This window comes from Haliaeetus leucocephalus, unplaced genomic scaffold (assembly GCF_000737465.1).
Source record: "Haliaeetus leucocephalus isolate CR32 unplaced genomic scaffold, Haliaeetus_leucocephalus-4.0 Scaffold137, whole genome shotgun sequence".
Taxonomy (NCBI): domain Eukaryota; kingdom Metazoa; phylum Chordata; class Aves; order Accipitriformes; family Accipitridae; genus Haliaeetus; species Haliaeetus leucocephalus.
In genome coordinates, this window is record NW_010972573.1 from 2,881,271 (window position 1) to 2,904,977 (window position 23,707).

General features: G+C 37.1%; 1 protein-coding gene across 2 annotated transcripts in view; it reads right to left on the bottom strand.

Annotated features, from left to right (window-relative positions):
* Positions 1-1,418: 1,418 nt before the first annotated feature.
* Positions 1,419-23,707, bottom strand: part of KDSR (3-ketodihydrosphingosine reductase) — a 22,874-nt gene continuing 585 nt past the window's right edge. The window contains exons 2-10 of one of the 2 annotated variants that reach the window (XM_010585991.1): positions 15,330-15,419; positions 14,157-14,213; positions 9,713-9,778; positions 9,464-9,559; positions 8,164-8,355; positions 6,250-6,333; positions 3,430-3,513; positions 2,291-2,392; positions 1,419-1,931 (exon numbers count right to left, since the gene is read on the bottom strand). In XM_010585991.1, the coding sequence (XP_010584293.1) occupies positions 1,812-1,931; positions 2,291-2,392; positions 3,430-3,513; positions 6,250-6,333; positions 8,164-8,355; positions 9,464-9,559; positions 9,713-9,778; positions 14,157-14,213; positions 15,330-15,419 (891 nt within the window). In that variant the 3' untranslated portion in view covers positions 1,419-1,811. The remainder of the gene's footprint in view (positions 1,932-2,290; positions 2,393-3,429; positions 3,514-6,249; positions 6,334-8,163; positions 8,356-9,463; positions 9,560-9,712; positions 9,779-14,156; positions 14,214-15,329; positions 15,420-23,707) is intronic. The other variant, XM_010585992.1, reaches the window with a different exon arrangement.

Here is a 23,707-nt window from a genome sequence, read left to right on the forward strand (position 1 = left end):
AATACACTCTATGCTCAAAATTTGTATTATATTATAGGCATGCACAACTTCACATTTCTAAACAAAAATCAGGAGGTGGGACCTAAAACATAGGCTTTGTGAAGAATTCAACAGTGCCTCAACATTTGCAATCTAATGACAGTCTAACCACTTAAAACAAGAGTGTCAATGTGACCCTCCCCCCAAAATATGTTTGTAAACCAGGTATTAAAGCAAGTTTAGTCTATGTGAAGAAAACTTGAAAAGTGACCAACTGAATTCAGAGAGGGAAAATAGCCTCAATAAATTAAATTTTAAAGGTTTTCTAGTTAACCACCTATTATTTTTCACCTCGGTTTAATTGAATACCTCTTCTTAAATAGATGTAAAGACTATCTTAACAAAAGCAATCAATTTTTCCTATTTTGTTGTTAAATACTACTTTCAAGGAAGTGAAAGTGCCCAGTTTTACAAGTAATTTTAGATTCAGAGTCCTGACTGAAAATGGAAAATATGACATTGAAAACATATCACTGCTAACATATACAAAATATGCAGCTTTTGAAAAAAAAGCTCACAAGGCACTTGCTGTAGTGGTCCATTAAATAAACAGTATATATAGTGCACCCTTAAAACATCATTGTTATGCATCAAGCTTTTTCAGTGTTAAGATTTATTAGAAACAATCACTGGGTTCTGTGTATTCTGAAGCAGTTATTGAGCAGCCTTGTTTCATATAATGTAAATGAAACAAATTAGAAGCGGGGCACAGAAGGAGAGTATTTTCAATAATTTCTTGTCATGTGAAAGTTTTTCCGTATAGTGATACAATTAAGTGTGGAATGCCATTCTGACACACACCAGTCCCCCTCCCGACCCCTCTGCCCCCAAAAGCTACATTCCTGCTACTGGAAGAGCCTGGCATTTTCATTACAATTGATTCTATCAACTACTGGTTTGGCTCATCATTTGCAGCTTTGAAAAATAATGTGCATAACAGTAGCATTAAGCTACTTTCCTTTCCAGAGCAAAAACTGGCAGATAAGGAAAAGTAAGTATCTGTAAAAATTGTATATTATTTCAATGGCTTAAAATGCTGAAAGTCATAAATCAACACACTTGATACTGGTTTGATTTTTTTGTTCACAACATTCTTCAAAGGCCAGAAGAGCTACAGACCCGATCACCAGCATTTCTCTGTGGGAATGGGTTCTTCATCTCCCTTTAGAAAGTATGCATATATTAAACCATACTTTTTAATTACTCCCAAACTGAGAAAGCTTGGATCGTACAAATGTATCTGCCATCTTAAGGTTTCCACAGCTGCATGTTGGACAGAATAAGGAAAGCTGTCATTGACAGAAGATCTGTAGATTGGCCAAAGGAAAAGTTAACATTCTAAATTAAAACCAGTCCCAAAACGTTAGCAAAAGGTACCAACTTGTTTGGGGGACTTCAGTCTACTTCAGCGCAGTCCATCATGGTACTTATTTTGTCCATAAGCACCAAAGTGAGAAAACTTAAGCATTTGTCCAGAATTACCACACATAGTCCATTCTCAAATTCTACTCTGCAGGTCACTTACAAGTTCCCCAAATTCGCTCCAACTCAAATAATAAAAAAAAAAAAAAATCTAATCCTCATTCTGACTTTTGCATAGTTTGGCATTTTCTGGAGTTGTACTTTTGTTTTCTTTCATAGCTTTTAAGGGGACTCATCGATCACATAGCAAGTACTTCCAGTCTAAATCCTTCAGGAGAAAAACTGAGTCCCACTTAAGCAGCAAGCTGTCCAGGACTGTTTGACATTCTTCTTTCAAGTCAAAGTAAAGATTACTCAGTTTTATCTGCACTTTCAGATTTTTCCCTTTGCATCATGCAGCGACGAACTATGCTGTCAAAACTTCCTAGGTAAAATAGGCCAACGATGCGAAAAATGCCCATGCAAACAACCTGGAAACAGAGAGAAACATCTTTCAATTCATTTAAGATCCCAGACTGCAGCATATTATTTACTTGTGAAATTAAAAAGTTCCAGGCAGGTTTGTTACATAACCTCAGGAAAACAAACTCATGAAAACCATCATAACTATGTAACAGTTCAGGACTGAGTATTGGGTAGTAATCTTAGTTTTCCTGCCAACTTGCTGCTCCAGCTTGAAAATACTACTTCAGTTTCCTAAACCCAAGTCTCCACAGTATTAAGAGCCATTTGATGAAAAAATAATCAATCAATGTTTGCATAATGTTCTACATTTTAAAGTCTTTTAAACTATAAGGAATTATGACTACGGGGCCTTGCCAAATCTTACCTGCTGAAGACCTTCAGTAATAGAAGTGACTGGTGACATTCCACTTGTCAATATTGATAGCATGTAACCATCTGATCCAACTGAGCTGTTAAAGTTCCCTTGCTGGATGGAAGGAAGACAGAGATTAAGAAAAGCAAAGTAGTAATTTATCCCGCTGTGGCAAATCACGATGTGTATTTTTTCAACAGCTATTCTTGATGAACATAGCTGACTGATGTCACTAACAGCGAATACTTTTATGTAAAAAAATATTAACACAATTAAGAATCAAAATAGTAAAAAATATTTTGTGCTATACAGCAACATTCCAAGAGGCATTCACTTAAAAATGGACAGCGAGGTAGTACTTGCTTTTAAAACTCACCACTCCAAAACCAGACAATTTTATGTGCTGCATTTGTGAAAATATTGTAAAAACTTCACAACTGAACACCTGCTGTAAATGTAAATCATATTGAAGATCAAGAGTATTTGGAACTGCAAAATAATTACAGATTCTAGGATTCAATTGCTGTGCTTTATGAACACGAAATTTCATGTTTGTTTCCATTCTGAGGTGCTTTATGAAGCATGCAAGCATTCTATAGCACAAAACATTGAAAAAAATTCCTCAGAAAGGCAATACACTTATAACCACTAAGAGCAGCATTTTATGTATTTTAATCACTCATAAATCACATACAACATTAAAAGCCAAAAAGGCTAGACTGCCTTCATTTATTGTAAAATTATTTTTATATGAACTCATCTTCAAGAAAAATAAGGTAGTCCAACAAGCTTTTGAGGTTAGGCAAATGGTATTTGATACATAAAAAGTCAATAAAGTTCAGTGCTTTAAAGTCAGTCATAATCTCTCTTTGAGACACTGCATCATACTGATGCATCATTTTGTTCTATCTAATGTACAACTTCAGATACTTTTTAGTTCCAAGAGATTGTATAAAATCATTTTGTGGGCGCAGTGGCAAAAGAATAATAAAGAAAATTCTTCCTGTTCAAACTAACCAGCAAAGAGTACTGTTTCGTGTAAATTGATTTTGCATTTAGCTTAGCTGTTGTTTTACACTCTTAAACAAGTATTACGTGTGATCTTAAGTCCCTCTAACAAAGAGCATACTTTAAAAAGATAATTTACTTACTACAGCATCTTTGACTATAACTCTGGCGACTTGTTCTGCTTGGCAAACAGATGAGGTTTCAGAAATTAGCTTCGTCTCTAAGGGCTTTAGTAGAAAAACACCAATATAAGTTTGACTAACACCACACAGGAGAGAAAAATACGAAGGTCAAATTTTGGGTTTGGGTCTTTTGTCATGGATGGCATCATCGTTAGCAAGTGGTATCATACTGTCACCTAAAACATTCACTTAAAGAAAGGTAAAAGCACCTTCATAAATAATAGTCTAATTTTATGAAGGGAAATGCCAGCTTTTCCTTGAGTAGTACTTTTTTTTTTAATAGTTTATTACCAATAAAATATGAAAAAGTGGTTTTTTCCCTCCCAAGTACTCTATTTTCAGTAAAAGCTATCAAAATGCTTAAACTATGTCCCCTCAACACCTGCATTAGTTCATTTATGGTTTTTTTGCCAGAAATGAAGCAAAAGATAGGCCTGAAATATTTTAAGATCCTAAAAAACCACTTTTTTTTTTTTTTAATTTTAAATTTCTCAAACTCCACAAACTGGTATCCAACAAAATCCATCACTATATTTTATCTCTTTGTGTTTTAGAGCATTTTTGCCATTTTACCTCACTAGAAGAAAGCAATTATGGCAGGTTTTTTAGCAGCCACAATTTCTTTCACAAAAAACCCCAAACCAAACAAATCTGGTCTGTTACAAAAGCAAACAGCAAAAATATGCTTTAAAGAATTTAGAAGCATGTTTGGCATTCATGTCCTTTTAATAAATAAAACAATGATGGAGGTAACTGCACAGCAAGCTATTTAAATGCTCAATATGTTAAGATAGATGGTTCTGTTGATGAAGAAAAAAACAGCGCTAAATTAGGGAGAAAAAGAGTACTAGGTCACAGGTTGACTTGTTTTAATGGCTAATTCAATTACATTTAATAACAAAATTTAATTGAAGCATTCAAAGCTAGTCAAATACTGAAACTAGTTTAATTCTGAGATTAATACTTTAAAAAAAGCACTTCTAGGGAAGAGCTGAGCAACTACAGGTTTCTCTCTCATTATCAATCCAAAGTACTACAGAAATTAAATTTCACAGAAACAGGCCCATTTCCAAGTATCTGTAGAATTATGAATCCTGATTTCACTGAAAAGTCAGGCTCACTGAAAACTTTGTGGTTTTTTTGTTTTGGTTTTGGTTTGGTTTTTACTATGTGTATTTTAAGGGGGGGGGGGAAATCAGTGTCTTTGCCAGCAGAAATCACATACAAACACCTTTTACATGCTTTCCTACGGTGATATCGCTTACATTATCAGATATCCATCTCATAACCCCTATGTACTTTTGAGCTTACTGGCCAGTATCAACCAAATCTGAAAGAAATATAGGGATGTCCACAGTAATTAAAATACTGTAAGTTTGGGAAAAAAATTAGCAACTGGTCCAGAGCAACAGCTAAAGTTAATGACATGTTGAGAAAAAGGCAGGCAGAAATCAGCCATTAAATACTTGATTGGCTATCAGCCAACCAAAGCACAGTTGTAATTTGTAAAGCAGTTACCTCAAAAAAAAAAAAAAAAAGATTAAACACAGGAAAGCTGTATCCTAGTTCCTGACATTTTCTTTTACTATATTCAATGATTACAGAGAAAAATAGCAAAGTCCTAACGAGATGCAAACTACAGAGACAGATGTTCTAAACTAAGTAGTATTAAATAAATGCAACAATAATAAATTAGTATCTGAACTGTCAGAGCAATGCAATATTGCAGAGATTTAAGGTGCACTATCACGATAGGAGCAAGTCACCCGAAGACTTCATTTATGCTAAAACAAAGCTTAAGTCTTTGCTTAAAAGACAACAACTTTTTGACAAAGATAAATATCACACATCTCTTAAAGATAGCAAGAAATTATGAAGTAAGAATTGTGTTATACAATCCCTACTGATTCCTATACAAAGGGTGAAAGACAAAATAGAATTCAACCTCAACTTCCCATTATACATGATGGGGCATCTTGAAAAGGCTGATCTCCTTAGATATCAAGTTTCTAGTTCACAGTATGCAAATAAAAAGTAAGACATATTTTTCTCTGGTTACCTGATACTTCAGTCTGAACGTGGGGCCTGAATGTAGTTTTTGGAATTATACTTCATGTGTAGGGACATGTCAAATGACGAGAGGCGACTAAATTTTTTGAAGGTTAGAACTTTCACTTTTAAGGTAAGCCAAATGAAAAAGGCCTACTGCTAACATACCCTTCTCAAAAGTGATACTGTCATTTGCACTACAAAACACAACACAAGAGTTTCCTTCCTACTTTAATACTAGACAACAGCCACTATTGAATTGTGTCATTACATATATTCATATAGCATGGTTAGTTCGCAGACTTCACTGAAGAAACTGAGGATTATTTGATCTGTCACATCTATCAGAACAACTGCATATTAAAGATGCAAAGTAAGAATATTAATTTTGGCTCATTAAGCTTTGATATCAAAACAAATAGTGGTTTTACAGTTTACCATTCTACAACAATATTTCAACTGTGTACAAAAAGATTCTGCAGTGTTTCGGGTATTAAAAGGTAGATAGTTCTTCCATTTAAAGCCAGAACAATAAGCTACACAAAATTATCCTACAAGCTATTTAACTCTGAGTAGTTAAGTTGATAAAATTGAAGAGTTTAGAAGTACTTCTTAAAATTTTAACATGCACTGATTTCAAAAGTACTACGAAAGTGAATGAAATCTGAACTGCACTGCTTACTACAAAGTGAAGCTTTCAAAACATTACAGTATTACTGAAGGACAATTTACCTTTGTTTTACTTTCTTCTGCAAAGCCAGGTGTGTCAGTATCTGGAGGATAGGCCACCGTTACGTAGACATTATAATGTTTTACCTGTATTTTACAAAAGTAAGTGTTATCTTAATACTGACAGCCTTTACATGTCACTCATAACTTCATTAATTTCTCTTGTACTGAAGAAATACAGCAAGCATGAATTTAAACTGCTTCTAGGGTTAAGCCACCCTCATATTCAGCACTTGCAAGATTCAAGAGCTTTGTCAAATGAGAAAGCAAAGCAGCAAAGATTTTAAAAGATGGTTGTGTTGTTTAATAAAAGCATCTAAAACCCTTGCATTTGATGTAAATTATTTGATGAATCTAAGTGTTTTTAAGACATTTAGGAGGAATATGAAAGTAGTTTAGCTCTATAATTTTACCAATTTCAAATTTCAAAAAAAGACTAAACCATTGCCAAACACTGGTACCCAACATGCATAAACACAAGGCCAAAAAGGCCTTCACTGAGGCTTATTAGCATGCTCTTTTGTTGCTATTTATGTCAACATATTTTTACTGCTGGACAAATACAAGAAAAAAAACGCAACAAAACCATAACATTCAAATTTGAAACCTTTAAGAGGTATACTCAAGTCACAAGGCTTTTCAACCCATGGTATAAACTTGCAAGGGCTCAAAGTCTAAGGAGACAAATAAGTAGAAAGCGTGAGGAAAAATGGAAGGTCTCATGTCAAGGATTGCATTTAGTTATGTATTTGTATGTATGTGTCACAGAATTACATCACTTACTGCACTACTATTCAGAAACTACAATGCAAATCTGTACTCCAAATACAAATAAAGAAGCTTTTAATGAAAATATTCAGAGAGCTAAGATAAAGGAAAGTGTTCTGAAGTGCTAAGCATTTTTATTTATTTTATGAAACATTCTATATTGAAAACACTTACTGAAATACCACATCACAGGTCCATGAACGCCCTATTTTTAGTTTTGAATAATTCAGTCTTCACAAAAATATCTATCACCAGTCTGAAGAAAGACCCTGCAGTCACGCTGTTCTATTTGGCAGGCCAGAAGTGATTAGAGGCAATTTTACCTCACATTCTTATCCTGATCAAGGCATACAACTAAATGGAACAGAACATGGTAACAACAGGGACTAGGCAAGGGTCTAGAACCAAACACAGACACTTAATATATAAACAGTTAACAACTAAAATATACATTCTTAACAGAAGAATAAGGGAAGTAATTTTCAAATCAATTTTACCTGTCTTATTACAATGTACTTACCAACCTCATTCTATTGAATAATGAAAACAGTGGTTTTTTGGTTTTTAGTCTTGACTTAAGCATAAACTTAGATCATTGCACTTTAAAAAGCTCATATGTACCAAAATTTAGAAGGGTGAACCACTGTCAACACAGGGGTTTTTTTTGTGGACAATTCTCAATTTCTAGCTTGCAAGTTTTACTGTTTCATATGGTTCACATACCACTTACCATGGCCTCACAAACAAGTTGGGAATCAGTGGCCTGCCCCTCATGCATCCATGGGATCTTCAATATCATTCTCCACTTAGAGCCTTGAAAAAGACTTTTACTCAAAAGACTTAAAATCCAAGTCCTTTTAGTTAAAATAAATTATTTTTAAAATGTCTGCACATGTGGTCATCTTCAGTTCTAGGAACAGATTCAATCTATTCCCTCTTATGCGACTGAAATCAGCTTAGTTTCTACAACCCCATGCAGAGCAATAGGATTGTACTACTGCCAAAAAAAAGGGCCAACATAGCACACACATATCAGCAGTGCTGCACAAGACAAAAAGAGAACTATTTAAATGAAAATGTGCTGTGCTGCTAGTTAAAAAAAAGTATTTTTGTTTACAATCAAAAATACTTAAATTATTGCACACATACCTCCATTTGCAGGGCTTCAGCCAACCCTCGAAGAGCAAACTTTGTTGGAGAATAAGCTGTATAACCAAAGAGGCCTAATTGCCCAGCCTGAGATGATACAAACACAATCCTTCCCATTCTTCGTTCCTTCATGGTAGCGATTACTGCTCGACTCGGGTAAACACTACCCAGATAATTGACTGCCATTAATCTCTGCACAAACGATATTAATATGGTATTTGAGCCACAGATTCGGAATCCTTCAGCTGTTTGGCATTATTTAGCAAAAATCCCTATTTCAGTCTGCTTTAACAATGAAGTTCCATTTGTAGTTCTATCGGCTGGCAAAAGAAACAATTGTTCTCTATTCTACAGCTTCATAAACTGTTTTATAGCTAAAAATCTCACTTCAAGCCAAAAGAAATCCAGTCTATCTGCAAGTCTTAATAGCATCCAGGATACTGATAATACTGTGAATCATATGGCCTTCAAGGAAAAAAGAAGAATATTTGAGGGAAAAATCTAACCTAAATAGTGTCCAGGAAGCAATCCATTTACACATGATGTATGAAAACATAATGAAATGAAAGTTTAAAGAGCTTTCTAAAACAGGAAACAGGAAAAATTTTATGCATTTATGCATTTCAGAGATTTTAATCTTTGGCAGGAGAAGGGGAAGTCTTTAATTTCACTCTCTAGACAACCTAAAACATAACTGATAGCCCACAGAAGCAATAGAAGGGATGATTCAAATTTATTATAAAATTATGCCTATTATTTTCAGACGATTCAGTGTTATCTATAGATGACAGGGGCCTGAGGACTGTGGGCATAAAGTAACCAAAATACAGGGGTTTGGTGTTTTGGTTTTTTTTTGGTCTTTTCATCAGAGCAGCAGCTTCTCAAGCTGCAAACAATTTGGGCACCTCAAGAGTTGAACACTGATAACAGCCAAACTTTTCTTAAACAGGTTAAAAATGTATTAAAAAAATGTCTTCACCAGAATAAAAATGAGACCATGTGAAATTCAGTGCCTTTCACAGTGCATTAAACTATAAAAATACATGCCAGGCTTTTTTGCCATCTTGAGGACTCTTTCCCCGAGGGAGAATTCACTGTTCTGACCCATCAATGGATTGATAGTTAGCTGAGAAATCAGAGGCAATCATCACAAATCTAAAGATACATTCTAATTCTGACAGCTACCACAAATCAAGTGTATCACTATTAATACAAAGTCTGCAAAGATATACAAATGCAGTGTTAGAACGGTTGAGTAAGAAATCATCATATAATAAAATAAAAAAGTATGCTCACTCACTTCAAAAGAATTTACTTCAATATCCTCAAATTTTCCTGTAACTGATGTTCCTGCACAGTTTACAAGCATGTCAACTGGCCCCAGCCTCTCCTGAGCCTGGAAGAAGGGATAGAGGTTAAGCTGTTCTTTAGCAGGAAAAAAACCCCCTTCCTATAGCACAGTATCATTATAAGAAACTATTTCCATTAGAAATACATCACACACCAGTAAGCTTCTTAAGATACATAGGGGAATCGGTTCCTTCCTCACCTGTTTTAGAACATTCTCCACCTGTTCGTAGTCTTTAGATACATCAACAGAAATACAAAGTACAACCTAGAAAAGGTAAGTGAAAGAACATTTTTACAACACAGTAAGTCCAGTAACTGTCGACCCCGAGCCTTTCAAAATGAAACAAAACCCAATGGCATATCTTTTCCAGAAAAAGAAGTAGTCTTTCTGACAGTACAGTTTGCACTTCTCCCACACTGGAGAAAGCAATCCCTGCCCCCTCCGAGCTCCTCCCCCTCACACACCCATTCGAGTATAATAAAGATTATATTAAGAACGAATAAGCACTTCAGCATCTTCAAAGCAGCTACCCGTGTGCAAAGTATCATTTCTAATTTACTGTACCTAGACACACTATGATTCAAGTTATTTACATAAAGTGTAGTAAAAACTATTCTAAGGCAGTCAAAATTCCACAGTGCTACATTTAACTTTCATCAGCACCAAACACAAGTCGAACCATTTGTGTGGCTTAGACTCATCTTTAAGAAAAAACATTTTGTTTCCACATCATAGAAAGGCATGGTTGCAGAGCGTTGCTCTGAAACTGCAGCATCAGCACAGCAAAGAAACTTTTCCAAAATTTATAAAGCAAGTGTTAAAAACCTGCTAACTTTAGTACTGGCAATGCACGCTACCCACTTTTTTCATGTTTTGTTTTGGTTTTGTTTTTTTTTAAAGAATAGTAGTAAACTTAGTTGGATACCGTTTACTTGAGACACATCAAGGACAAAACTAAAATAAAAATTCTCTGAGAAACTGACTAGTTGCACAGTGTCAAAAATACCTAAAAAGTGAAATAATGTGTATATGTTTACTCCTTGTCCAGAAAACAGAGCATTGGCCCGGGGTGGGGGCGACAGGATGACAAAAAACAGGTGACAGCAATACCTAAGTTTTCTTGCAACTGAAAGTTAGGCCCTGTTTTTCTTGGAAGTTACCTATTACTTTCAGCAAGGTGATCTCAGAATCTACATTTTGAAGCACCTTCAAATCAACTTCTGGCCAAAGGAAGCACTGTCTTTGGGTTACCACTTACAAGCTATAAGATTGCTACAAACTCCAGCTTGGCCAGGTGTTGACAAATAAGCTACCCTCTCTGCTGAGCAATCAGCAGAGCTTCAGGGCAGTTCATCATCTTGAAAGCAAAAGCAATCTCTTATCTCAATAAAAGGAGGGACTCCTGTATTCTTGTTCCAACTTCTATCCTTTCTGTTACTTTGGTCAATTCATTTAAACTCAGTTTGAGGTGAAATAACACAAAGTCATCACCAGTTTGTAACAAGTATCATCATGACCACTTGTCATAGAGCACGTGGACACACACCAAAAAAAAAAAAAAAGGCTTACCACAGTGTAACTAACTGCTTTGGCAGCTAGACATTTGTCAGTTCTGCCTCTGGTCAGACTGCAACACTTCTTAGCTGCATAAACAGAATCTGCCTGCCATACCTGTACAGCAGGTTGGCTATTCCTGCCTCCCAGCACTGTGTGTAGTTGGACATCAGAGTAAACTTGTGGTGCAAGTTATCGGTGGGTCTGCATGCCCTTAGGGCATTTATTGTAGTTTGGAAATATTTATCTTTTACATAAGTTTAACAACAAAATAGCAGTTGAACGAAAAGGACACTGATTTATTATCAAGATGTCTTTGCAAGGTCAGTGAGGACGTTAAAAAAAATTCACAGTTCTGTATCAAAATTAGAGCAGTTGTTTAATATATCAGATTGCATAGATTAGTTATACATGCTGTGAACAACACTCAGGAAGTACCACAGCTTTTCTTGACTACTATCACATTATACAATTCACCTCTGCTTCTATTATCATACATACGTTCTTTCTCCTGCTACAATATACCCATTACCTTCACTCCAAAGCATGCACCATAGATCCACGCCTAGGACACAGAATATGCTGCCAGAAATAGTCTAGTATCGCCAGCCCTCTTCCTCACATCTTGTTCTAAATATTGTGTGGTGTTGGATCATTAATAAAGCTTTTACAATAAAAGATCAGTTCAGTTCCCAGTGCAGTAACTGGGAATATTCTATATTAAGAAAGGGATTAAAAAAAAAATATATTGCAAAGAAACCTCTAAGGGCAAGGATTTTGTTCCATTGCACACCTATACCCATAAAGGCTGCAGTGTCAGCACTCCAAATAAATTGCATGTAAACATCGAACACTAAAATGTATGTATGCAACCTGGTTTCATGTATGTATCCAAGAGCTGAACAGTTACAGTATATGCTCACGTAAAAAGTAATCTTTTCTGAGGATCTTCACCTCTTAGCTTGACATCTAGTAAACATAACAGTCTCTGTGTACATGATCCATATCAGACAACATCTTTCTCTACACTCTTTCAGCAATCCTTTTGTACTGCTTCTCTCAGTTCAGCTATCCTCACTTCCCAGCTTCTGATCTGCTGTTCCAGTGCAAGCTCTGCCCCAGACTCCTTTTTCCAGTTCTGTTCTTTGCATTTAGATCAGGAAGGCTTCCCTGTGACCTCGTCTACAACCCAGTAACAGCTACCAAAGAGCCAGCCTACCTATGACTCCCACTGCCTGTGCTTAACCTGGCTGCAAGTCTAAAGCTGCTTCTGCAAAAGCAGTCCTGTTCAGTCCACACTGGAGCTTGCTCAACCCTGAGGGTACTTTCGGAGATTTTAACTGAAACTCTTACGAACATGCATCAAGTAACAGTCTTTTAAACAGTCTGCATCTATCAAGCTTGGACAGATTTTAAGAAGAACATCCTGACACAGTGTTTGACAAGAGATTAACTTTAATGCTAAGTATGGGAAACTACTAGAGCAGCTACAAGAAATAGTTATCAGGATTTTTTTTTTTTTTTAAATGGGCGAAATATAGTTTCTCCTCACCTCAAATGGCTTAGTTTTTCAAATAAAGTTGATCTGAGTAAGGCAGCATGTGCAGGGGAAAAAAAAAATCAGATTGAGCCATTTGACAAAAATATAAGGAAGTGGAAGACATAATTTCATAGAGGTATTAAGAAAATTTTGTATCAGCTAGTGCTAACATTATTGCCTCTACATATTCGGCTTTTTCTGTTGCTTCTTTTCAACAGAATATCCAATTTATCAATTCAAATCCCTTTTCATAGACAAATAAATTGCTTTTATTTGTGTCCTGGTTTCAGCTGGGATGTAGTTAACTGTCTTCCTAGTAGCTGGTACAGTGCTATGTTCTGAGTTCAGTATGTGAAGAATGTTGATAACACTGATGTTTTCAGTTATTGCTCAGTAGTGTTTAGGCTATAGTCAAGGATTTTTCAGCTTCTCATGCCCAGCCAGGGCACCTGACCCAAACTGGCCAACAGTGTATTCCATACCATGGGACGTCCCATCTAGTTTAGGAACTGGGAAGTGGGGGGCAGGGATTCGCCGCTCGGGGACTGGCTGGGTGTCGATCAGCGGGTGGTGAGCAATTGCCCTGCGCATCATTTGTACATTCCAATCCTTTTATTACTACTGTTGTCATTTTATTAGTGTTATCATTATCATTATTAGTTTCTTCTTTTCTGTTCTATTAAACCGTTCTTATCTCAACCCACGAGTTTTACTTCTTTTCCTGATTTTCTCCCCCATCCCACTGGATGGGGGGGGAGTGAGTGAGCGGCTGCCTGGTGCTTAGTTGCTGGCTGGGGTTAAACCACGACAATTTGTAATCATGAAAGTAACAAAAAAGTTCTTGAACACAAGAAAGGAGAAGTCAAAGATTTTAACAGTCTCAATCTTGCTTCCCCTCTCCCCTTGATTATTAGTGTTGCAAAAATATAATTTTAGCATTTCATGTTGAAGTTGCATATTTTGAATATAGCAAGCTTACCTATTTTAAGCTAGTAGCTCTGCAAGCTCTAAAATGGTGCCTTTATGCAGGAGCACACTATCTATTCACCAAAGCAGCTTCAGTGTTTAGAAGTCTCAGAACTTCACAAATTTAATTTGTGTATGTGTTACAGTACTTTGCCAGGATAAGGAATACAAGTATGATGTAGTGAACTAAACCTGGAAACAAGTATCTGAATTTCTTTGCCAAGACAATTGCTGTATTTATGAACTGCAAAAAGCAAGATATTTGAAAAAAAATTGGTTCTTCAAGAATACAAACGCTTATCGAGTGACAGTAAATTGCAGCTATCCAAAAAAGCATACTACACCTACAGCTGAAGACATCAATCTTTTCCTCTAAGAAAAGCAGGCTAATGCACTAGCTAGGCAACATCAAATGTAGCAGAGTGCAGAACATCTCATGTAAGCAGACTGGTATTTTTGCATTCAAATACTGAGTCCTCACTCATTTTTGTCAAACAGCTTTGTTTTAAAGACAGGACTACTGAACTACGTTGTAGTGACTATCTTAAAACACACAACAGCCACTGTTGGCAGTGATCTTACCTGCTTGTCATTAACACAATATTTTTCTATTTCCTTCTTTGTCTGCAACAGCTTGTTCTGAAATGGATACAAGAACAGCTAAAGCATTGCAGTTCTGAGAGCAGCATTAGTCTTCAGTATTTCAGTAAGGCTTAAAAAAACATTCCCTAAACCCCCCCAAAGTTATCCTCAACTAGTTACAACACTTTACTATTGCTATTTTACAGATTTATGAATATATGCTGAAAACATGAAATCCATCAAGCTACAGAACTTGCTTATCTGTTTTTCACTTCATCTTCTGAAGCCAGTAACGACTTCTATAATAGATTTAATGCTTTTGTTTCCTACAACTACACAGAGCACCTAAGGCTGCAGGTATTAATTTTTCTCCTGGATTTTGGTTTTACTTTGTATTTATGTAACACTACATAAACTATTCTGAAGAACAATCACTGTCATGGAATTATAAAAATAAAACTAAAATTTGGTAAATTCAAATTGTCATACTCCTTTGAAGAAAACTTGTGTTAATTTTGGCTGCATTCAAGATTATGCAAAGTCAGTTCTCAAGTGTAAGTAAATTATCAAAGACAGCTGAGACTGAGGCCTCCCAAAGAGGTTAAGTGCTTTTATTTCCTGAATAATTAGTTTTTTTCTCTACAAATAACAACCCATTATGAAAACAGAGCCATTCCAATGAAATTCAGAATACCTCTTAGTTAAAAAAACAACAAAACCCTTTTTCCTCCAAAGCTGTCTTGATGAACAGTTTTTCACTAGTAAAAAGTATCATGTAATGCTAATTAGACACCAAAATATTCTGTGAATGTTAAGAATTGTCTTTAATCCCCCAGTTGTCACTTACTGTAAGGAAATTCTACAGTTTTAAAGAATATAGGGTGTTTCCTGCTTTTGTCCTCTACCAGATCTAGACAGTGAAATAATGAATGCCATTAACAGAAGTGATAGCACTGGCAGTTTTAAGCCAAGCTCATCACAAATTCCACATTGGGCTACACTCCTTAAAAAGGCAGCCACCTCTGCTATTCACATGCATTAATTTGAAATACTTAGGATCCCCTTAAAATATACACTGAAGAAAGTATGAATAATTATCAATTCCAAAATTATTCCCCGCCTATATAGATTTTGTGAATAGAGTTTAGCCAGTAAAAACACACATACACTTACCTCATCCCTTGCAATCAGTGTTATGAAAGCACCTTGTTTATAACATTCAATAGCAATACATTTTCCAATTCCACTGGAGCCTCCAGTTACCTGAAAGTTATTTGAAAATGGAAGTGTTAGTTCACTGTTCTCATCCCTTCACCCATATGATGAGTCACATCAAATGAAAATTCTAAAAATATACTGAGATTAAAATATCACCCAATTAGGTATGAACACAGAATAAATGCTAAAGTTAGTTTAGTTACTGAGTATGAATGAAAAATAAGATCTGAATAGATGGATGAGCATTTGTTTCTATCCCAAACCCAATTTTACCTCAGTGGTATTTTTTTGCTCATTTCTTACGTCAGGCACACTTAGACCCACTCCCACATGGGCTCTCTCACATGCTTTTGACTAAGTTCTGTATGTTATTTCTAAAAGCAGTAGTTACAAGTTTGAAATCACTATTAATGTTAGCCATAATAATACAATTATATACCACCCTTCTGTACCTGATCACAGCAGTAATTATTTGTAAAATTAACAATTGTAGATTGCCTGCTGAAAATATCATCACATAAAAATAAACAGAAAATACATTTTCTTATTAAAAAAAAAATATCCATTAATTCAACAGTTGGCCCTCTGTAGAGAATTTCTCAGTCCCCAAGTCTGGACTTTTAACTGTCCATGCGACCCTGCAATTCCAGTTTTGTGGGGATGCCCACACCTAAACTTCCATTACCTTTTCTTCTTCCTCTAAACTGTAACACTGAATAGTCTTACACGCAAACAGGAAATTAATAGTTCGTCTATAGGCAAACACAGGGTGATGACTACAGTCCTACACCATATGTTGCAGGAGGATACACTGCCAAATGATACCAATATACAGGTTAAAGTCACCTTAACACCTCTCTCACTACCCTCAATAAACCTACTTATGAACTCCATGTGGAACAAGATGCAGACAACAATCCTGACCTCTCTTTTTGACTAAAATAAAAATGTCTGCCTGTCTGACACTGCCTTTAGATGACTTGTTCATTTAAGCCCAGTCTCAGTCTGCATTTGACTTTGGTCCTTAAACAAACACTGGTATCTTCTTTATATACTCAAATTATTTGAATTTTCTTTTAACAGCATATTAAGAGGCTATACTTGAGCAAATATTGGAACAAAATGCCTAGAAGCAGTTATTGTAAAAAAATTCTGTTGAGGAAATGAGTTCTGAAATACAGATTTCCTAGTACTTGGAAAAAGAAGTGACTCGGATTGCTCTAGAAATTGTAATTTTTTGTTCTTTATCAAAACCTTTCAAAAGGCATCAGAGAAAGTAAGGTATCACCTCCATCTTAAGTGTGAGAATATGGAGGCATTGAGCTAATTAGTGGAAGAGCAAAGATCCCCAATCTCTAACTACATATCCTATCAAAAACCTTGTGTTGTCTCCTCATCTGCCAGTAACTCAGTTTTGTTTTTAGAGATGCATTATCCTTAAAATTGTTTTGGAGGCAGTAAAGTCAGAAGAGTCAGAAGTACATTCCCATGAGTCACTAAATTCTTCTTTCATATGAGTATTTTACCACTAACCTTCAAAAATAGCTTAGCGTAAGTCAAATAATCCCAGCAAACAAAGATTTACAACATAGCCCACGTTTTCTGACTGGTTTGTGTGCAAATGTGCCAAGAATGGGTGTGATATTCACAAAGACTGATTTCAGCTCTTTAGGCTTCCTCTATTATTAGAGATAGGTGCTTCAAACTAGCTTCTAACTCTCTCTCTCTAAGATTAGCTTCACAGTACGCTGATCTTTGAGGACGACTCCAAGACGCATGTCCTGTTCCAGAAATGTGAAACCTGGTCTGTAACATTTTGAAGCAAGGATGACTGCTTTCAAAGTAAATGAAGTTCGTAAGAGTGCGAGTGTTAGTTAACGATTCGGGACTTCAGCAGAAGCCCAGAATTAATTTAATGCTTCACAATGGAACGAAGTTAAGAATGTTAGTGTATTCGCAGAATAGCTTGCAAGATTTCAATACATCTCTGAAAAGATTAAAAGGCTCAGTTTGATACATTAAGGCAGACCTCAGTTCCACAGCACTTGTGAGCTGCTTCTACAGATTTTCAATGGCAGCAGGTACACCAGCACGTGAACTAATCAATGTGCATGGAAGACTACTCCAATTCCAATTTTTGGCATAGCACCAAGAGACAGCCAATTACTACCTGCACGAACTGCTGAGTATCATTAACAGGTCAACTACACCAGTGTTTGAGAAATTCTTTGAAGGTGATGGTACAGGCACCAAGCCCCTGGCTTGTCAGGCAACACTAATGTTCATTTCAGAAAGATAAGGTCTAAGTCATGCAAGAAACAGAAAAAGGAAGTTTTTATTCACAGTCACACCCAAGAACACTGGATAGGGCTCATGTCAGACAGGTCAATGACAAAAGGCAATATCCATTAGCTGGGGACTTTATCATTCAGGTGGGAGGCTGTTACCGGTATGTGGGAGGTTGTTACTAGTATTCACATCTTTCAGGAACATTCACCATGAATGCCAATGTAACAGAAAAAAAAAAACCCAAACCCCCACGCTAACGCCAGTGAAAACTTTGCTTTGTGCTACAATGAAGTTAGCCTAAGCAAATCTATGAAGTCTGTTAGGTAGGTAAGTTACTAACATAGATGCTCAGAATTAAAGGAAGAGCACATATCTACTCCATTAAACAAGACATTATTACAGTTACTTACCTTTGTGGCCAATAGTTCTACAGTGCTACTGCCTTTCATTAGTTCCAGACATTTGAATTGCCACTGATCCCATTTTTAAATTTCACTGTAACCCAGCCTTAGAGGAGTTAGCAAAAATAAAAATCTGGTCACAGCAACTCAAAACACAGACTAAATTCTTGACAGGGAGGGACAATTAAATCCTAGTATTAATTCAGATGTTCAGGATGCAGTACTACCAGGCCTTGAGCAGTGTTGTTGAGCTGTTTCTGTGTTTGAGAATAACAGGTACCAAATTAGCTATTCCAAAAAGAGTCTGGCTCCAACTTCTGGAGCTATGATCCTTGATAACTGTCACATCCCAAAGTTGGAGTGACTCAGGTTTGTGGATTTCCTTTGTCAGAATTAAGATGAAACAATACCAGGGGAGTTCAAACAACAATCAACATTTATTCAACCTAGCTAACCTTGCTCAAGTACAAGTGCACTTATCAATATGGACCTTGCCTCATGTCATTAAGCTGCTTTTTGAAAAGAAAAGGGAGGTGTAAAAAGAAGCAGAAAAAAGAACATGAAACTGTGTCAGAAGGAGAACCCTCCCGTTGAGTCACAAGGTTCAGAGCAGACCCCCTTGCTTTCTGGACTCCTTCTCAAAAAAGAGCTCAGGGGTGGCTGGATCCACTCCTAGTCTCAGACTTGGTCAACAGTTTATGTTTAAAAGGATGAGGCGTAAGGACTGTGGAAAAGAGAGGAGAAAAAGAGAGAGAGAAAGAAAGAAAAAGAAAGGGAGAAGAAAAGGGTTTCACCAGTCCTGGGTCCAGCATTGGTCCAGCCAGCAGAGAGACCCAGTTCCAGAGGGAGCGCACCGAGAACTCGTTCTCCCTTCTTTTATAGCATATTAGTTAGTGGTCTCCAGATGCGCAGTTCACATTCCTGGGGTTCTCTGGAATTGGTTGGTGAGCTTGGGGGTTCATTGGGGAGTTACCTCTCTTTCCCTGCTGGCATGACCACTTAAGATAGAAGCACAGTCCCATCCTCCATGAGGCCACCTCCTCCAGGTGCATACGCTGTGCTCCTTCTCATGGTCACTTAAGATAAGGAATTGCGGCTTTGGAGAAGCATAGTCCCACCCTCTGTGGGGCCCTGTCCTCCGGCCACATTGTCCTGTTCACACAACTGCAGCGTTTTTACAGAGGCCATCATCTCCAGCAAAGTTCTTTAACAAATGTTTGAGACATTGACTAATTTATCAGACCGTCACAATAACAGAGTTCAGCTTCTAAGGATCATAGGGTTTATTTCCCCCTTGATAAATGGAATTGTTGGGGTGAGGGTACAGAGAATTGCTGGTTTTGACTTTCAGATTTGAGATACTGGAAATTCGTTTCAATTGATGAGACAGTGCAACTCCAAATTAACAGAACTATCATCAGGAATGATCAAAATCAAGACTTGATTGATATGGTATCTCCAACAGAGCTTATTAACTTTCACTTGGCACTGGATCCAAGCTGCCTTCATGCTTTTAGACTGCTCTGACAGAAGGTATTTAGTTCCACTGAAACAGAACATCCCTATAATCTGCTCTAAGCGGTTAGCATGCCTGACTCGAGTCAAAATGACCTCTTGTTGAACCACTCGGATGCATCCAAACCACAGATCATATCACTCCCAACACAAGAGCTACAATGCTGAGACACCAAGATTGGCCATCCTTAAAGTTGACTGCAGTTATCAAGTTGGGCTCTGCACAGAAGTGGTGAAACTACTTCTAGACTAGAGATAACCCTTATGCATGTGGATTTGGCATGATCATCCTGAACAACGTCCAAGCAAAAAGCCCTTTTCAATCTGAATGGGAGATAGTCCCAAGCAGAGAACATCTTTACATTTCCTGCCATTGTTAGTCCACAAACTTTGATAAACTGCATTCATATCACTAAGATCTCAGGGGTTTTTTTGCAGAAATTTCAACTTTGTTTTAGAAAGATTAAGGCTGAAACAAGGCAGGGGAAGCTTAGCCTTGGTATTTCAGCAAACACAGATTCTGAACATCACTCGTGAAATTTACAGAAGGCTGCTTTTGCCCTAACAATTTAAGTTTTTGTTGCATTCTGCTCCATCAAGCAAAGTAGCTTTGTAGAGAAAAGGAAGGAAAGATCAGAGAGAACATGTGTAGGCCAGGTGTAACATCCCTGACAAAGGACAAAGTTAAATGTGATGCAAGTGAGCACAATACATATGAAGCAGCGATGACTACTGCCTTATGCTGTTTTTATTTTCCTGTCTACTGTGAGAACCAGCTACCAAAATAATAGCTTATTGTTACAGAATAGGTGATGTGTGCTAGTATGTAGCCTAAGAGCCAAGGAGAAAGTTAAAGCCCATGGCAAAATAAAAGATGTATAAAATAAGTTTTCCGGATTTTGAAGCATGGAGAAGTTCAGCGCAAGAAGCAGCAGCTCTACAGCACAAAAATAACTTTTATACCCTTTATTTAAGAACACTTTCCTACCTGTGCTAGAAACAAAGCAAGTAGCATTAAACATCTAAAAAGCATTTTGTTTTAAATAAGCTAAACTTCATGCTTGAGCCAATTTGATAGCAGAGAAGTCCTTTTTATTTAATGGTGCTCACTGGGGTCACCAAAATACATAGCAGTTAAAGGGGGAGGGGGGCAACCCACAAGATTAGACCATTAGTAATTTTGGAGTTCTGTAGACTCTCACTCTGAGTAACAGTCCTATTCTTTTCAAAGGAAAAAGAGACTCCTATGATCATGATTCCTCCAGAAAGCATGCCTCGCCTAACACAGCAAACACTTCCATCATGCCAATGACTCTGGGAGAGGACAGAGAGAAAAAACTCACAAGTTTTCTGCTTCAAATTTCTATCCCAAAAGGCAGCCAAAGCCAGTTACTTAGCCATAACCCAAACATCTATTAACCACAACTGCTAGGAGTGAAGTACTTTTTATGAAGGATTAAGAGTGAAAAGAATGCTGACTTAAGTTGAAAATTCATTAACTGGTATGTAAGAGCCTCTGCAGTTGCCCAATGACCTTCCTTCAGAAATGTAACGGATACATTTTCACCATACTTTCAAGAGGCCCCCAGGAACAAGAGTTTCTAGGTAAGACTGACTTTTTCTGTTTCAGAAAAACAATTTATTCAAGTACACCTTGAAAAATCATATTTACTGTATAATGGTAATCACTTGCCCTCTTTAGAGGGCTTAACCAGCTAAATACGTAATTTGCAGGTCTTCATTCCTTTATTCTTTCCAGACTGGGTTTAACTAACACCTGACAAAGATTACCAAATATCAATCTACAGTCTTATCTGAATCGAGTCATAAACTAAAAAGAATTTACATATGCAGATTACTTAAACAGATTTTGATGTTTTTCTGTGAGAAGACTTCAGAGAAGCCCTTAGAGAATGTTATGGTCCTTAAATATTTTCATGAAGTCTCTCAGTCATTTCAGTAGCAGAGAACACTTACTCCCAGTATACAATTTAAGAATTCACTTTACATACACAACATGGAAAGCCTCCCTGAACAAAATTCCTGATTTACAGTACCATCATCCAATATTTTTCCCTATGCATTACACTAGAAAATTTGAAATCCAAATGTACAAGCATCCAGCATTAACAGCATCTACAAATCTAAGAATTAGTGAACTCTGAAACAATTGCTCCACATGTCATTAGTTTGCATGAATACTTTAAAAGCCTAACTCAAGTCAAAATAAAACATGTAGCTCTGCCACTGGTGACACCAAGAAAACTGTTTACCTGCAGATTTTGATTTGTATCATCAAGTTAAATGTATCTACAGCCTTTTCCTCAATCAATATATTAATATAGTTACTTCTCTAGCTGAACTCCTAATTTTATACTACTTTCAGGAACACTGTTTTTGAGACTTCCACTTGTTTTAAATTGAGCTTAAACTGCTCATATAACTAGCGTCAGTGGTTACAGGGAGGTTTCTCCGACAAGAATATTCTCGTCATTTTCAGTGTTAACTTTTTTAAATGAACCATTCTGATTAGAAGAACCAGGACAGTAGCTTTTAGAGAGTCTAATCACATAAAGAACAGACAAAATTTGGGATAATCATAATGCATATTAAAAAAAAAACCCAAGCAAAAATTTGTCATAAAATCCATTAAATTTTTTTTTATTTGCTATTCTATTTCTGCATAAAAGTCGCAGAAGGCTCTTAAGTCTGCTTCACCTTTTCTTTTACACAGCATTGAAGGTTCCTAAAATCCTATTGAAGGGTTCCTCCCTAACAAGCATTACTCCTGTGGGAAGAACCATAACCAGGGAACCTTAATGCAAGCTCAAACACACCTCACACAGCATATGATGCTGTAAAGCCAGTTACAGCATCCAAGTAACACCTATTGCATAAAGCAACTAGGGAACACTGTTGCAACTTGGACAGGTCTAAATTATTCTGGGGACAGCTCCATCCTCCAAAGAGGAGCTCCAAAAATAATAATGAAAACCCCAAAACAAAACAAAAGAGACACCATACAGAGCTAAAAAAAAAAATTTAAAAAATTAACTCAGAGTAGCTGTAAATTCACTTGTACCTAAAAGGTCTAACTTCTGGATTATCCCAAACTCCCGCTGTAGCAAAGGGCATCTGCAAGTGTTACTCGCCCCTTACAAGCAAATTTAACCAAACTGTAAACTACAGCTTCTCTGCATAGAGCATACCTTAGGGATTTAAATCTAAGTTTAGAAAGCTAATTCTAGGACCCTGATTCTTTCAACTGCTTAACTCATTTGCTCTCATGCATCCAAATTCACGACTTTGTGATCCACCTCAAAGCACCCGGGTATTGTTCCCCTTCCTCCCCTGCCAAGCTACACACTCATACAACTTCTAATGGTGTACTACTCGTGAACTGTGTCACCAGTATGTTCTTCTGAAGACACCTTTCTAAAAACTTACTTCTACCACCTTGACTGCAGACAGTCAAAATATTGCTCATAGACATCGATACCTATGTACTCAAATACGAAAAGTTTCATGAGCGTCATCTACTCGTGAACTGTTTCCCCAGTATGTTCTTCCGAAGACGCCTTTCTAAAAACTTACTTCTACCACCTTGACTGCAGACAGTCAAGATATTGCTCATAGACATCGATACCTACGTACTTAAATACAAAAAGTTTCATGAGTGTCATCTGACCACTTCCTTTGTATTAGTCTTCCCATTTCCTCACACCTGACTTGTTTTTTAGACCAAGGAAACCATAGATTTTCCCTTTTGTTTGTGAGCGCACACACCACTTAAACACCTTGGCAGATGCTGAAAGCAAACAGAACTCAAGGTAACCGGTAGCTTCCAGAGTACAAAAGGAACGTCTCAAAAAGTCAACATTAAGACTGAAGAGGGTTTGCATTTCTGGTGACTCAGAAGATCGCCTTAAGCCAACCGAGAAAGACAGCCGTTGTCAGAGTCATCAGTACAGGTCATTTCCTTATCACTCGGACTCGTGGCTCCCATGTTTTGGTAGCTTGGGGTGCCACAGCGAGCCGCCGAGGTTCCTTGCAAACCGGCGGCCCCCCCCGAACGCTGAACCTCCCCGGGGCGGCCCTCGGCCACCGGCGCCGCTCCGGGTGCCGCCG